At 36.8% G+C, this 15,608-nt stretch overlaps 1 protein-coding gene across 19 annotated transcripts in view; it reads left to right on the top strand.

The window, feature by feature from the left end:
• The window catches only part of CLASP2 (cytoplasmic linker associated protein 2), a 145,345-nt gene that overhangs the window by 74,170 nt on the left and 55,567 nt on the right, over positions 1–15,608 (top strand). For all 19 annotated transcript variants that reach the window (XM_063405975.1, XM_063405964.1, XM_063406036.1 and 16 more), the window contains 7 exons: positions 3,876–3,968; positions 4,598–4,743; positions 6,239–6,374; positions 9,463–9,533; positions 11,007–11,066; positions 12,157–12,234; positions 12,812–12,979. In XM_063405975.1, the coding sequence (XP_063262045.1) occupies positions 3,876–3,968; positions 4,598–4,743; positions 6,239–6,374; positions 9,463–9,533; positions 11,007–11,066; positions 12,157–12,234; positions 12,812–12,979 (752 nt within the window). The remainder of the gene's footprint in view (positions 1–3,875; positions 3,969–4,597; positions 4,744–6,238; positions 6,375–9,462; positions 9,534–11,006; positions 11,067–12,156; positions 12,235–12,811; positions 12,980–15,608) is intronic.

Raw genomic sequence — 15,608 nt, 5'->3', positions numbered from 1 at the left:
CTCTGTTAGCCTTGTGAAGAAGGAATGTTTATGACCTGTAGTTTACCAAATTATCCTAAAAGCAAAGACAGCATGAGGAGAGAGAGTTGTTTGGACGTTACTGGGCCCATTCCTGTGTCTATTCTGCTTTCATTACATTTATGGGTTTGAGTAATGGCTTCAATGAAAGTAAGAAAGGAAACTATAAGGAAAACCAGATTCAATTCTGGATCAAGATTAAATGCATCTGAATTAATCAAATAAATGGAGGTTACTTGTAGTGTGGGTATGTTTTAAGTCTCCAGTGATAGATCTTTGCAGTAAGCTGTTCATATGACTGCTCATCTTTTTTTTTTTTTAGGAATTTCATGTTGTTTACTTGTATCCAGTTTTTAATCCCCATACTGAAAATACTTACCATCTGCACAATTATTATTCTTACTTGTGTTTGAGCTTTTAATTTTTCTGTCTTTCATGTTGCAGTTGCTTTTAATGAAGTGTGTGTATGTTGCCCTCTAATGGATAGCAGCAGTTCATGGAGAAGATGGGTGATTTTTAGATGTAGTCTGATGGATCTGTGTGCCGAGAAGTACTGTAGTGCACACTACAGGACTGTGCCTTCCTACTGTTTTTACATCTCAAGCCTTTGCTGAAACAGAAGAAAATTCAGTGTTTGGGTTATTAGGAGTGACTCCTATTAACAGCTAAAATATGTTTGAAAACAAGTTCAGTTCTTCTTATAAAGTCTGATGTGGGAACTTGTGAGCAAAAAATGCATTATGTCATTGGCTGAACACATAATTTCATCTTGGCCTGCTAAAAGTGTAATTAATTGAGGGGAGGGAGAAAAGAAATTATTAAAATATTGCCTTTTATTCCTGTGAAATTAAAGTAGGTGTGTACAACCTTGAGAATACAGGATTTTTCAGGGGAATTATGGTTTTCTTTTAATGACAAAATAAAATTATGCCATTTATTAAGTTCTATACTGCAATGCAAATTTGAATATTCCTCAGTCCAGTTCTAGTTATGCCAGGTACTTAAAGAAAAAATTTAATTTTTGCCTGGAAATGCTAAAGGGTGGACATCAACCCACTGAACACGTGGTTTCTCTGTTTGTCTGGTGCCCAGCATGTTTTAGTCTTGCAGCGGTAATTATACTGTGCAACATGGTCTCTCCATGACACAGAGGCTGACAACAAAAAAGTCCTATTTTCAGGATTTGCTTAATGAAACAGCTTGCAAAAGCTTTTTGTACCTTGACCAGGACTTCAGACTGAGAATTGAGTGTGCATTGAGCAGTCCTCAGTTAGGTGCCACCAAAAGACATTATCCTGTTCCCTTCTTGTTGCATTTCACTTCTTTATGGTAAGTTCACAGAGAAGTGCTGAGTTGCCTGAGAAATTTTTGCCTCTCCTCTTGTAGGATGAGCTTTTTGTATATTAAAGCTCTGAACTGAGCAGGAGACAAGTCAGGGTGGGTTATGGTAAAGGGAGATCCTGAGGAAGTTGAATCATGTGTTCCTGAATCTGCATCTAGAGCTAATCAGTGACTAGTTCCTCACACTTCCAAAGAAAAATAAAAATTGTCTTTCATAATGGAAATGAATTTTGATAAAAAAGCTTACTGAGACCCACGTAATACTTCTTTTTTTTGAGAGTATGGTACGTACAGAATTAGTGTTATAATAAACTAGGGTTGTGTAACAACTATTAATAGGCTACCAGAATACACATATATATGAAACGGTGATACAGAACTTGCGTTCGACTTTTCTGGGCAGTGGAGTACAAAGTCTGTTACACTTGGACCCAATTTTTTTCATTAAGTCATTTGTTCATTTTCAATTAGTTATCTATCAGATGCTTAGTGACTTCCAGTGAAGGAAGCAGTAATCATGAGGAATAGCTTTCTGGTTTTTGTGGATGCAGTCTTGTCTCCTGTATAGAACAGCAAAGCTGCTTCCACAGTGTATCCTGGAAGAGCTCGCAGAGCTTACATGGTAAGAAAAATCTCAGTTTTGTTTGTAAAGTATATTCAGAAATCGTTTTCCACTAGTGAGGCTGGTCAGGGTGTACTAATTTATCTGTTTCTGAAAAAGGTTCCTACCCTGTGTATTCTGGAAACCTAATATGAAGGTGTTTAGAACTCTGATATCTTTCACCTCCTCCATATTCCAACATGAAATATGCACACCTCCATAGCCATGTTCTATTAAAGTGTTGGAAAAAGAGTAGATGTCAACAGATTTAAAGTTCCATATCTTCTGTAAGTTAAATTAATTTGATATGCTCAGGAAACTGGAAAACTAGATTGTATTGGAAATAACCCTAACAGCAGTTTGAAGATGCCTGGGAAATTAAGATATTTTCAAGAAAGTAATAATTCATTTTAACTGCAGAACAGAAGAAAGGCATTTTGACAGTAAGATCAAAGATGCATACATACATGCTAGAACATGTAGTATGCATCTGTGTGTTCAAGAGACAGAGTTCTTAAGCAATTCATGCAAAGCAAGGTGTCCTAACCACTGGCCCATGTTTCCTCTGTGTGTTCTTGCACATAAAAGTTCTGTCTTGTATTTAAATAATGAGGGAGCGTCAGGCCCTGCTATTTAGGTGCTGCATAAGTTATCATGCTGGTGTCCAGCTCTCACTGTAGAAAGCGATGAGTTTCCTTGAAGTCCTGACCCGTATCTGCCAGCCCTGTGTCTTGAGGATGTCTCAGGTGGCACCAAGTGCTTGTGTATGGGCCATTTTGCCCAATGTGATTATGTAAAAAAACCTTCTGATCCAAAAAACTGGAAATGTTTAGCTGAAAATACTTTTTTTGAAAAAAAAAAACCAAAACCAAAAACCACCAAAAAAAAAGGAAAAAACAACAACAACAAACCACAAAAAAAACCACAAAAAAAAAACCCACAAAAAAAAAACCACCACCAAACCTTGGGCAGGTTAAGTTTCTGCTTATTTTGCTTCGTAGTCTCTTAAACTTGTTCTCAGGCTGGAGGGAAAAAAGCTATATTTTGTGTATGCAATGGAAGCAGGAAGAAGCATCCTCTGATTTACACTGAGGAAAATAGAAGGGAAATATGTGAATTTGACAATAATATTTTTCCATGAGTAGGTTTTTTTCCTTTCTTCTTTAAAAATGCGTTCTTATACATGCACAGTTCAGTAAAGACGTTACTTCATTTATAAACAAATAGTGACTGTTGCATGTTAAGATTGATCAGGCTTCAGTAATGGTGGTCTTACTGTATAGTGAGAATTCTGACTAGTGGTGGCTCCTTATATTTATTTACTGGCTGTCTAAGTTAATAAATGATAGTCTTAAAGCAGCAATACATGAGAAGCTATGGAAACCTTTTAATTTAATTTTTCAGACAAATTTTAATTTTAGTGTTCTCACAGCCCAGTTTGTTCCTCAGAGAGTCCCAGCTCCAAAAGAGTTGCAATGAGTTAAAATGTTGGTTGAGTTTCATTATAAAAGTGAGCATGAAAATGAAGCTGAGTTTCAATAGTATGGCAGTATATTGTCTAAAACCTCTGGTCCTATTGAATTATTTATTAACTGGAGTTAATGAAATTGTAGGTATGATTAGCTCATCACAAAGGTGAAGGGTAAAATCCTTGTGATGAGTTAAAAGGAAAGGAAAATGTTGCTTCTCAGCCATTTTTAATGAATATTTGTTACTGAGTGATAGCCTTCTAGATTGGTCTTAGAATTCCCCTTTGTAACTCTTACACAGATCTCTGGAACTTCAGGGGTAAGATTTGTTGGATTAGAATTGTATTTTCACTCTTATCAAGCTATTTTTCTTCATCACATTACCTGGGATATTAACAATATGAAGTTCCTTTTATTTTTAAAAAATTTTTTTTTTAATACTTCAGATCTATTCTAGTCGAGAACTTGAAGAAACGTTGAACAAAATCAGGGAAATTCTCTCAGATGACAAACATGATTGGGATCAGCGAACTAATGCGGTAAGCTTTTTATCTGGTTTCAGGCTTGGGTGGGTGTATTTCATAAAGCACAGACAGCCAGATACTTCAAATGTTTTTTCCTAAAGTCATTACACTCCAGGTAGTGAAAGAAATTTTCATTTTAGTGTTTACACCTTGAATTTCTGTATACCAAGTAAGTTTGAGTGTTTTTTAAAGCCTAAAATGCATATTTGCTGACATTTAAGATGAAGCTTTAGTAAAAGCCGTTATATATGTTTAAGTTTGGCATTTATGCAAAATTACATATTCTACAGGTTAACTGCTAGCATTAGTACCTCTTGTGTGCATCTATGAAGAGTCCCACTTACAGGGTAAAAATGTGTATGTAGCATTTATGTTTTTGATTAGGTTTATGGCATCTTAATGTTTATAAACAGGTATGTGAACAGAAGTGTTCGTGTATTTGTATTCTGGATTCTGAGGGGTTTTTTTAGCTCTAGATCTTAATATATTTTTTTACAGTTTTTTTAAATGTCTGCCATATATTTTGAAAATTTTGCTTTGAAGACTGCATTTATTTTTGCATAGTAAAGCTGTTCCTTTTTTTTTTTTTAAATTTTGAAATGCGTGTTGTCAGTTTCCTAACTGGAATGCGTTAACTCTTTCAGCTGAAGAAGGTTCGGTCCTTGCTTGTTGCTGGAGCTGCACAGTACGATGGGTTTTTCCAGCATTTACGGCTGTTGGATGGTGCTTTCAAGCTGTCAGCCAAGGATCTCAGATCCCAGGTGGTTCGAGAAGCCTGCATTACTGTAGCGTAAGTACAGTTCGCGTGCCTTTGTGTGCCTTGCTACATGTTAGCATGCCGTTGGCTTAGAGGTGCTTTATCGCTGTTCCAGGAGAGATTATCTTGTTGGACTGCTGTACACTGTGACTGATAAAGAGTCAAGTCAGGATCAGAAGCCACAGAGGAAAAGAAATGCTTAAAGGAATTTTTTCACTTAGGGGATACACATAGTTGATAATCCTGTAACAGACTGTATGTGACTAACCAGTTACCATCATTGCAAAGTCATCATTAGTGCAGGTTAATTCAAACTGCTGTGAATAATATTGGGGACTTCCCTTAGGATCACTTATTGCTTGGGTGATAGCCACAGCACTTCACTGGGACTGCTTGTAGAGACAACATGAATAGTGCTGTAGTGGTTTGAACACAGAGCATTTTGGTCGTCTTGTGGAACCATGGAATGGGTTTGTGTTGGAAGGGATCTTAAAGGTTGTTTGGTTCCAACCCCCTGGCAGTGCAGGGACACCTTGCACAGGACCAGGTTGCTCAAAGCCCCATCCAGCCTAGCCTTGAAGACTTCAGGGTTGTCTCTCTGGGCAAGAGACACATGACCGTGGTAATTTTAGAAGCCGTGGCTAAACTGAAATGAAATCTTCACCATTAGCATGTTGTGGACTCCTTAAAATTTAAGGGCAAAGGGGAAAACTAGAGTAGTCATTCCCATTTCCATGTTTTCCATGATTTTCTTATTCTGTGGAAAGACATTAGTGTAACCACTGATTTTCAGTGGCCATCTGAAATAGGAGCACCACAGAGTTCACCCTTGCTATACTGGTCTCCTGTTTGAACAGCCCGAGGGGAAATGTTGAAGCATACAACTGTCCTTTCCAACGAAATTGAGACTTGGAGAAAATCAGAGTAACCTTTCCTAACACGAGCAGTGTAAAAGTACTCTGCAAATGTTTTCATCCAGGCCTAACAACCTGGAATTTTCCTTGATCACTAAAACTTTGATATATTTGATGTATCATTTGCTGCTAGCTGCAAGTTCTTTTTATGTAGTCTTTCTGCATGAAAGAAGCATTTGTTTTCACCACGGGACAGTTAGATTACTGTGCGTGGCATGTGTTTTTGTATTTGTTGAAACTGAAAACGTAACCTTTAACAGACCAGGGAGTCAAATTTTTTGGTTGACTGATTGTGGTGAGTTTAGTAGCTTTGTCTGCCTTCAAAAGGAAAAAAAGCCCCTCAATAATTTATTTAAAATTTTATATTTATATATCCCAACATGTGTTAAAAAGCAGAAATGCAATGATATTTTATGTGGATGTGAATAGTAAGGCTTTCCAATTGTAGTATTTGTTTTTCATAATGAAATACAGTTACTTATGTTTGGCTTCTTAGTGTGCCCAGAAATCATGAAATTGAGAAATTCTGTTGTTTGGAAAGATGAATCTTTAAAATCCACGATAAACTTTGTTATTTTAAGACTAAGAAATTAATTTATGTTTTCCGTAAACAGCCACCTTTCAACTGTTCTGGGAAACAAGTTTGACCATGGCGCCGAAGCAATTGTGCCTACTCTTTTTAACCTGGTTCCCAACAGCGCCAAAGTGATGGCAACCTCTGGGTGCGCAGCCATCAGGTTCATTATTCGGGTAGGTGTTCCTCTCTCACTTCGCCTGCTAGGAATTTTCAGGTAGTGGCTCTTGGCAGAGTTAACTACTATACTGAAATACAGGTTTTTAAGTCATTCTTTAGTGGAGGAGTAATGTTTCTCATGGGTGGACAAATACTATATATCGTTACATTGTCATAACTGAAGATGGGAGAATAAATATGGAAAGCAAGTCTTTTTTCATGGTTTTGGGGTGATTTTTGTAATGTGTTAATTTAAAAAAGATCAAGTGCGTTTCAGAAGATAATCTTTTAACTGCCTTCTTGGAAAAGACAAGTTAAGCTAGTAGCTAAGAAACCAGTGAGAATTTGAATAATGCAAACAACAGAACAAAGGTATTTCTTTCTACATGTGCACTCCCCATAAAAAAGATTTGGAACCATGGAGTTAATTATAAAATGTTGAAGAGACTATACATACCTGGATCAGTTCAGAAAGCACAGGTTCATGAAAGAAAAATCCAATAGAGACTTGAATTTTTTAGTTCAAGAGCTTTCTAAGCTGAGTCCTTAAAGCTATAGCATATGGAACAGAGGAGTGCTCTATCCTAACTATTTTCTAGTGAATGTTCTTTGAGCATCACCTACTGACTGGTGTGTCAGGCAAGATATTTAGAGCTTTGAAACTTGTACTGATATTTTTGTGTTTCACATGAAGTGGGAGATTGCCTGGTTTCTACATTAGAAGTTGTGGTGTTCTTAATGCCAAGCACTTACTGCAATTTACTGTGATCTCATCGGTGGTTTTAATTTTGTAAATTATTGGAAAACCTAAGAGGTTTCATCACTTACACCTTTTGTTCAGTATGCACCTTCAGCATGGTTTGGAATGTGAACTTGCTCTGTCTGTGCCTCTGAGGATGTGGTCTGAGACCTCTGCATGCATGACCTTTGCATGACCATCAGCACTTGGGCTAAGACAAAATCCCATGGTATTTTTTTCCCAGACCCTTACACTGCACTGTGAGATGGCACAGACTTGAGAGGGAGGGAAGGAATACACCCTACACAGGATAAATAAAGTACCATTTGCAGTAGTGTATGACAAGCTCAGGCATGTAAGAAACTATAAACATTCACCAGTTACAATAAATTTGCTTTATTGGTTCTGTTCATTTGAAGACAAGCTTACACATCAGCTATAGTCATCCTGATTTTGTTTAAATTTCTGTTCTTCTTAGCTGTGACTTAAGATAGTGGATTTGAAGCATAAAAACAAGAAAATCCTATCCACAGTGTTCAAATATCTGACCAATAAATGGCATATGTGAGGTATTTTGGCAGAAAAATCAGGTTTCAGAATTAAATATCAGAAAGAAGTGCAGCCCCATGCCGCTTTGGTCAGGGAGTCTTTGATCAACTGAATATTTAGAACCCAAGCTACTGCAGATTTTGGAGTCATTGTTTTACTCAAAAACTCCCACCAGCATCCAGTAACAGCCAGTTCAGTTTCTGGTGCTTCACTGTGTAATTGCTGTAGAGTGGGTCTGCATAAAAACAGGGAAGCTGTATTACACCAGTGATCTTGAAGAGCTTCATCTCCTCTTTGTGCCTTTATTGGATTTCATATTTCTTCTCCAGGCAGTTCTTACACTGCAGTGTAATTCCTCCTTCTACGTGAAGCCAATTAAAAAAGGTGGAGGGAAGCCAATAAAAAAAAGGAATCATGGAGAGATGGCATGGTGGCAGAAATCTTTTTCAGAAGGAGATGGGATTCAGGTTTATCAACTGATCTGCTAAGTGGTTTGCAAGGAAGCACGTCATTACATCTTCAAAGGAGTAGCAGATGAAATGTGGTGTCTTAAAAACTGAATGAAAGCCAGCCTGGGGCTTTGATTCCTTTGCAAAACGCGTACTAGAAATTACAGCATTGATAGCTCCAAAGACTTAAGATGTACAGGTTTCTCCTTCTGTAAAAATCTTTATTTTTACCTCTGATTTGCCCATTGTCCCTTTCTGGAAGTCATATATGCCTGTTTTCAATTTGCCATCTGTGCAAAACACAAACCAACCCCCTAAAACTATGTTTATAATTATATCAGGGCAAACAAATGTAACTGTTGGGCTCTTCCAGAATTTCTGATTAATTCCTTCCTAATTCTAAAATTTCCAGTACTCTGTCAATTGGCAGAGCTGATGATTATCTCTTTTTTTGTGATTTGTGTGTTTATGTCCTGCAGCTGTGATACATAAGAGAGTAAGAATTCTTCAGTACTGTACTTTTTAAGATCTTAGATTTTTTTTAAATTAGCCTACTGTTTCAGACTGTATTGGGGACTGTTTACTGTAAGTATTTAATCACAAAAGGACTAAAGAAATTAACTGAAAATAGATTTTTTTCATCTCTTACTCTTACATTACTCTTACTTGTAATTAAAATGGTAACACTTTGTGTCTACAAGTAGTTAAGAAAAGCTGAAGTAAGGCAGCTTTAACTCTGAATTCTGTAATGCATTTGGATTTAATGTAGTTTATCTTATTCATAGTTTAATAGTTTTCTTTTCCCATCAGGTGTTTCTGTATGGATTGTATATATAAGCTTGCTAATATGTCAATGCTTTTATTACTTTATTGTCATATTTTGCATTAAAGGAAATTTGGTCATTTTGGGGCTAACCAAACTGATCCTTGTAAGAATGCCCATACTTTCATATTTATTGATTCACTTTTTGCACTATAACCCTGACTTTTGAGACATCTACGTCTACTACTGTTTTTTTTCCTGCGGCAAAACTAAAATAGCATTAGCTTTCAGCTCCTTTGAGAAGACAGCTACATTTGAACTTCTTATATTACTTCTGACAGCAAAGTATTGCATGTCTTGATGTAATTGTTAATGGCACTGGAAGTAGTTTTTGCTTGACCTTTTGGAAGAAAATAGCTTTAATCAATAGACATGCTAACAGCAGCCTTTCATTTAATAGTCATCTATGATTTTGTTTTGGTAAGCATTTTAAGTTATTGCAGTTTTTTATTACATTGTCAATTGTGTTTGTATTAATTAGTACAGTACAAATTCAGAGTTCAGGAATGCTTTTCTCATTAACTGCTTTGTCTTTTTTTTGTCAGCATACTCATGTGCCACGACTCATACCTTTAATAACAAGCAACTGTACCTCAAAATCAGTTGCAGTTAGAAGGTGAGTACATTAAAAATGAAAATTATTATAGCTGTTGCTTTTTAAAATATAATTATCATATGGTGAAAATTAACCAATTAAAAGATTTATGGACGTAAACGCTGAACAAACAAAACTGTTACCCAGTAAACTGCAAACTCCAAAAAGTAATTTCAGCCTTGAGACAGTGGCAGTTACCTTAGGACGCAGAGCATTTGTGTGTTGTCGTGTTCAACAACGCAGCTACATCTCCAGCATGTTGCTTTCTCCAAGAACATGATCCTTGAACACTTGGATTGGCTCTTGAGAAAAGGAATTGTTTTTTGACAGTGTCATTTTCTGCACCAAATCATACAAAAGCAGTTAATGCTGTTTCTGGAGTGACACTAGTCCTGAAAGGGATGGCACTGTGTGTATGCAGGAAACAACTTGAGCATTTGAATTACTTTGAGTCTAAGTTGCTTTTGCATCCAAAGCGTTACCTCAACCCAGATTGTACTGACCTGCCACAACTTCAGTTTGACTGCAAAACAATTCACAGGGCTTCAGTGCCTCCACATGCTGTGGCTTTACTGAGGAACATTAGACTGTAGGTGGCTTTGGAACTGCAGTTTACAATCCAGTGAGTGTCAGTGAAGGCACTGTCTCCATACTGCTTTCATTCTTTTGGAAAGACAGCAAAACTCTGGATTCGTTGTACCAGTGAAAAGCTTTTCAGGGTTTCTTGCCATGCTTTGCTGGTGTCCAAAGGATTTAGACAGAATAAAATCCAAATTTGTCTCTCCAGAACAGGTCAAAAATGCTGAATAACCAGAAAAAGTGATCATTTCAGGCTGTAAAGTTCACTGCATGTTTGAAAATTATCTACACCTCCCTAATCTGTGTCAGTTTGATTTTTCGTCAGGATCTAGCTTCAGACATAGTTTAAAAGTATGCCTTTTGTAATTTGCTAAATTGTCAAGATTCCCAAATTAATAACGAATACAGTTACATAACTTCATTAATACAGTGCCAGAAGATCTTTTGCAGTGCTTTCTATATGCAGAGCCCTCTGCTAATGGTCACGTGTTTCCCTTTATGGTACATGCTCAGTAGTGGCAGATGGAAGGATGGAAATAGTGTTTGGGACAGAAGTTGTGTCTTTATTATTTGTTTTTCTATATTAGGATTTTGTACTCTGTACAGTTTTTTCAACTTAATTTATATCTGTTACTTTGGGACTAATACAGTTAACATAGGGTATGTATAACAACATGACTTGTACAACACATCATTAATTGAACTACATGTACTGTTTTGAAGTTTAAGATTGGTTAGTCTGCATGTTTGCTTAATATATAGAATACTTTGACTTTGACCAATGCCCTTATTTGACAATTAAATGTACTTTTATTTCATTTATTTCCCTCAGGGGGAAAGACTAAAGTTAGTGTTTATTCACAAGCAGTTTAGAGAAATGAGTATTTAATTATGACTTTTGTTCTGTGCTTTTAGGCGTTCCTTTGAATTTTTAGACCTGTTACTACAAGAGTGGCAAACACATTCACTGGAAAGGTATGGGCCAGTATACTTTTTTCCCTAAAATAAACTGCTAATGTAATTTAAGACAGAAATATTGTCGTTGAATCCTTTAATTGGATTATGTTGTTCAGTGTTGGCCAGCCTTCCTGGCATAGACAGCCTTTCTAGCGCAGCAGGTCATGCAGCTCATTCAGGTGCCAGGGGGAAGGAGAGCTGTATGTTCCAGCCTTGGCTTCCTGTGGCCTCCTCTCCTTACCCTCTGCCTCTCCTATCCTGCGTGTGAGCAATGCATACACAGGTAAGTGTCTGTCTTTTCTCTTGGAAGGAGGACATTTGTGTGTTGGTTGTGGAAGAGGGCAGGTGGGCTTAGGCTGAACAGTAAGGGCACGCTGTGGCTTCTCCAGATAGATGGGAAAATAGTCAGTGCATCAGTTCTGCAGGGTGGTCACTGTAAACACAGGGTAAGAACAAAGAAACTAAAGGACATCCAGAAAAGGCGCTGAAGAATTCCTCCAGCTCCACAGTCACATTTCTGTCCCCCAGGGTGCTCCTGAGAAAGGGAGTAATGGGGAAATCACTTCATTAATGCCAAAGTGTCTAAAAAAACCTACGAAACCCACCACCTCTCCCCCAACCTTCAAATAACAAACCTCCCACCCAAAACTTACCTTGAATTAAAACTTACCGTCTCAAGTTGGTGTTCTGCTTTGCTTTTCATTGAACTTGTATTCAGGTTTAGAACTCAAATGTCAAAAGCTTTCAGAGCTGAAGGAAAACTTAGTTGAATTTTTCTTACTATTAATACATCAGTGGAAGTAGTTTTTTCATTTTGGGAAGGCAGGTATCTTGAAGAAGGTGTTTTTAAATAACATTTCAAGTGTTATAGGTGGATGTATGTCAGAAAAGTGGATTAAAATCCTTTTAGATTGAAGGAGTAAGCTGACCTAAACCTTTACAGAAGGTACAGTTATGTCATCAACGTGCTTAAGTGTTTGTTTACTGGTATTTTGGAATGAACTAGCATTGTAGCTGTTTTTTTACTTGGTGAAATGTTAATTGAAGTGTAAAGCTACCGCTTAGAATTTGGAGTAGCAAAATAGCATGAAGATTGTCTTTCTTTCAGGCATGCAGCTGTCCTGGTTGAAACAATCAAGAAGGGCATTCATGATGCTGATGCAGAAGCAAGAGTGGAGGCAAGAAAGTGAGTTTTGATTAATTTGGATCTGAAAAGTTGCATGTGCTAAATGAGTGATTGAAGGTTCTAATCCAAGGTGGGCTGCTGCCCATGGCTGAGGAGGAAGACACAAGCTTGTTTGGAAACTGATGTTTCTGGCCTGAATTACTACCTAGTTTCTTTTGCAAAAGATGTTCTCAAAGCTGAGTCAGTCAGTACAGTTGTGCAGCATTTGATGATTCCACTGAAAGAAGAGTTGGAAAGGTTGATGTTGCTGCATAATCATTCTCCTCCCATTAAGTCGTTAAACAACTGCAGCACTTTTGACTAGTGAAAAGGCCAGAAAACAATTCCTTTTGCTTCCTTACACAACTAGTAAGTGAATGTGAAACATTCACAGAATAGATTTAAGTTATTTTGAAAAGATTAATTCAGTCAATGTAGCTGGTTTCTTTCATTACTTGATGAGCATCATTGTGTGCTTCACATATTCTCAGTTCCTTTCACTCCCATCCATGGTTCATGGTTCAGGAAGTGTAAAATTCCTGACGCCACCCTTTAAAGAAAATACTGAGTATTTACATGTGGTTATTCTTTCTTGCAGAGCTTATCTGGGTCTTAGAAATCACTTTCCTAGTGAAGCTGAGACTCTGTACAATTCTCTGGAGCCGCCCTATCAAAGAAGCCTTCAGACCTACTTGAAGAATTCTGGCAGTATAGCATCTCTCCCTCAGTCAGACAGGTCATCCTCTAGCTCACAGGAGAGCCTCAAGTAAGGGGTCACTTAACTGTTTCTGAACCTAGAAACGAATGCAGTTTATTAAAAGCAAATTACCCAGATTCCTGTTCAATACAGAAAAGCTGCAGTTTCATTTTGTGACTAATAATTTTTTTATTAAAAATTCCTTCTGTGATGTTTTGCTATATGACAGTGTTACCCTAGCAAGGTGAAAAGTAAAGGCAGTCTTTAACTGGATTTTGGCACACTATACTCATACATTCATTCCTGAACAGCTGCTTTAAGCACCAAAATATCTTCAAGGTTCCTATTATGTCCAGCATTCTGATGCACTGAACAGATTTAGGAAAGCTATAATGGTGTTATTCCTTTTTCATGTGTTTTTGCTGGCAAGCATGAAAAGGAACATCAACAGTGAGATTAATTCATTTTGGAGATTGGTTTGGGTTTTTTTTCCCCCTGTCTTCACAGTACTGGATATGTATTAGCAGTATTTCACAGCTCTTCCAGTTACTACAGGGAGGGTCTGTGCTGCAGTCAGTGATGTATTAAAATACAAACAGAATCTTGAGCTGAATAAATTAAAGTTTTCTTAGGTACCAATCGCAAAAGAAATCTACTGGCTTTTTAGCAGAAATGTGAAGTAGTAGTATGTGGTGATTTTTGCCTGTAAGTGATACAAAATTTCCTGAAAGTATTTCAGCCTTTTAATATTTCAGATATGCATTACCAAAACCAGAGAGCCTGTCTGCTCCCTTTTGACTTGAAAGCAAAGACTGCTTCTTGCATATTGGAAGTTGCTTCCTTTTTTTTCTTTTTTTTTTTTTTTTTTTTTTTTTGTTTTGTTTTTGTTTTTTTGGTTTTTTTGTGTTTTTGTTTTTGTTTTTTTGTTTTTGTTTTTTTTTGCTAATGCTTTATATACTAGAGGTTGACCTTATCTTTCCTATGATACTTGCAATTATAAAAAATTGTTTAAAAAAAATTTCTGTGATTCAAGCAATTGCCAGCACTTTATTTTCCATTTTCCAGTGTTTATTCAAAGATTAAAGATTCTTGTTTAAATTAATATGAGTTCCCCATCTGAAAATAGAAGTTCTGGTAATGAGTTGCTGGTAATATACTGTTAAAAACTAAATTACAGGGAAATTAGAATTTTAAAATACTCCTAAATCTTCAAATGTTGCTTCCCATGTTGCACAGTATGTAAGTGCTACAGTACAGAAAGTGAGGGGTAGAATAAGAAATGAACAGAAAAGGTGATAATACTGGAAATTCATGGAATTTTAATTGATTTATTAAAATTATTAATAATATATTTATATTTATATTTATATTTATATTTATATTTATATTTATATTTATATTTATATTTATATTTATATTTATATTTATATTTATATTTATATTTATATTTACTTTGCATTCAGATGGATTTTTTTACTCTGTTACCCAAAGTTTTATTTCTGGCTTTTAGTATAGATGCTGCATTCCCCCTGTATAGGCTAAATTAGGAAATATGGGTATGATTTTCCTAGAAGTCTGATCCTCTGTCATTTTTTGACCTTCTGAACTTATATCTCATACAGATCATTAATTCAAAATTGTTTTAGAGAAGGTGGAGGAATTAGAGAGAAATGTGGTGACTTCTGCCTGCCTGTATGAAACTGGTTACATAAAGTGTCAATTGCAATAGACTGGGGCAGTTGTCTGGGACTTCTGTTTGGAACAAGTTGTTAGGTCAGGATGCACCCAGGAGCTCCACCTCAGCCATCTCATCTTACCTGAGGCAAAGTGCCTTCAAAACACTAGGTAGTCATGTCAGAAAAGCAGATTTATTCAGAATAAGCTGCAAATACAAGTTCTTCTGTGGGGATTTAGGTAATGATGCTGGCCTCTGTATTACTGCTGAGTGCCTGAGCTAGTAACTGGGGTAATTACACAGAATGAACATCTGTTCTCTCTCTTTTAGGTTTAAAAACAGAGGAATTATTTTTACTAAAGCTGAGACACTGACTTGGCATGTAATTTGACTACTGATGAAATACTCAACTATTTTATCAAATACAAACTTTGCCTGTCAGATATTCAACCAGTGAATATGCTATTATGTTTTCTTCTACCAGTCTTTTTCTTTTCCCTGGTCTCTCTGACTGCATTTTAGCCTTCCAAACCAGGCCAGAGGATGGGCTCACAATTGAACTTGACTAGACTGAAAGGTTGTGCTTCAGTAACTACTCATTTTTGCAGTGAAAAGAAAATGACAAAACAGAGGAGAAGACATGGGATTTTTCTCCTTTCATAAGTTGTTGGAGCCTCTGCGTTCCAACAGGGGAAATGGAGTCTTGCTGCTTTGGAGCATCAACATTTCCTTTTTTAATTTATAACTTTTCTTGAGACATCTGGGAGTGGAGGAGGCTTATGAGTTGGACTGTTTTTCTTGTTACTGCAGACACCACTTCACATAATGTCTTTCACAAATAAAGCTTTTTGGGTAGCTTCCTCTCTTCTTGTTTGATGGCTGATTTGTGAGATCAGCCCTGTGGTTAAAACCTCATACTGACCATTGTAAATGTTTCTGTGACCAAGTCTGGAATGCCTGAACTTCGTTAGCAAAGTGCCTGTAAGGAGCTGAAGGATTAGTGCTTTGTGATAAAGATGTAAT

Source organism: Prinia subflava, chromosome 1 (genome assembly GCF_021018805.1).
Source record: "Prinia subflava isolate CZ2003 ecotype Zambia chromosome 1, Cam_Psub_1.2, whole genome shotgun sequence".
Taxonomy (NCBI): domain Eukaryota; kingdom Metazoa; phylum Chordata; class Aves; order Passeriformes; family Cisticolidae; genus Prinia; species Prinia subflava.
The sequence above is the reverse complement of the archived record's forward strand: the minus strand, read 5'-3'. Positions and strand labels throughout refer to the sequence as shown.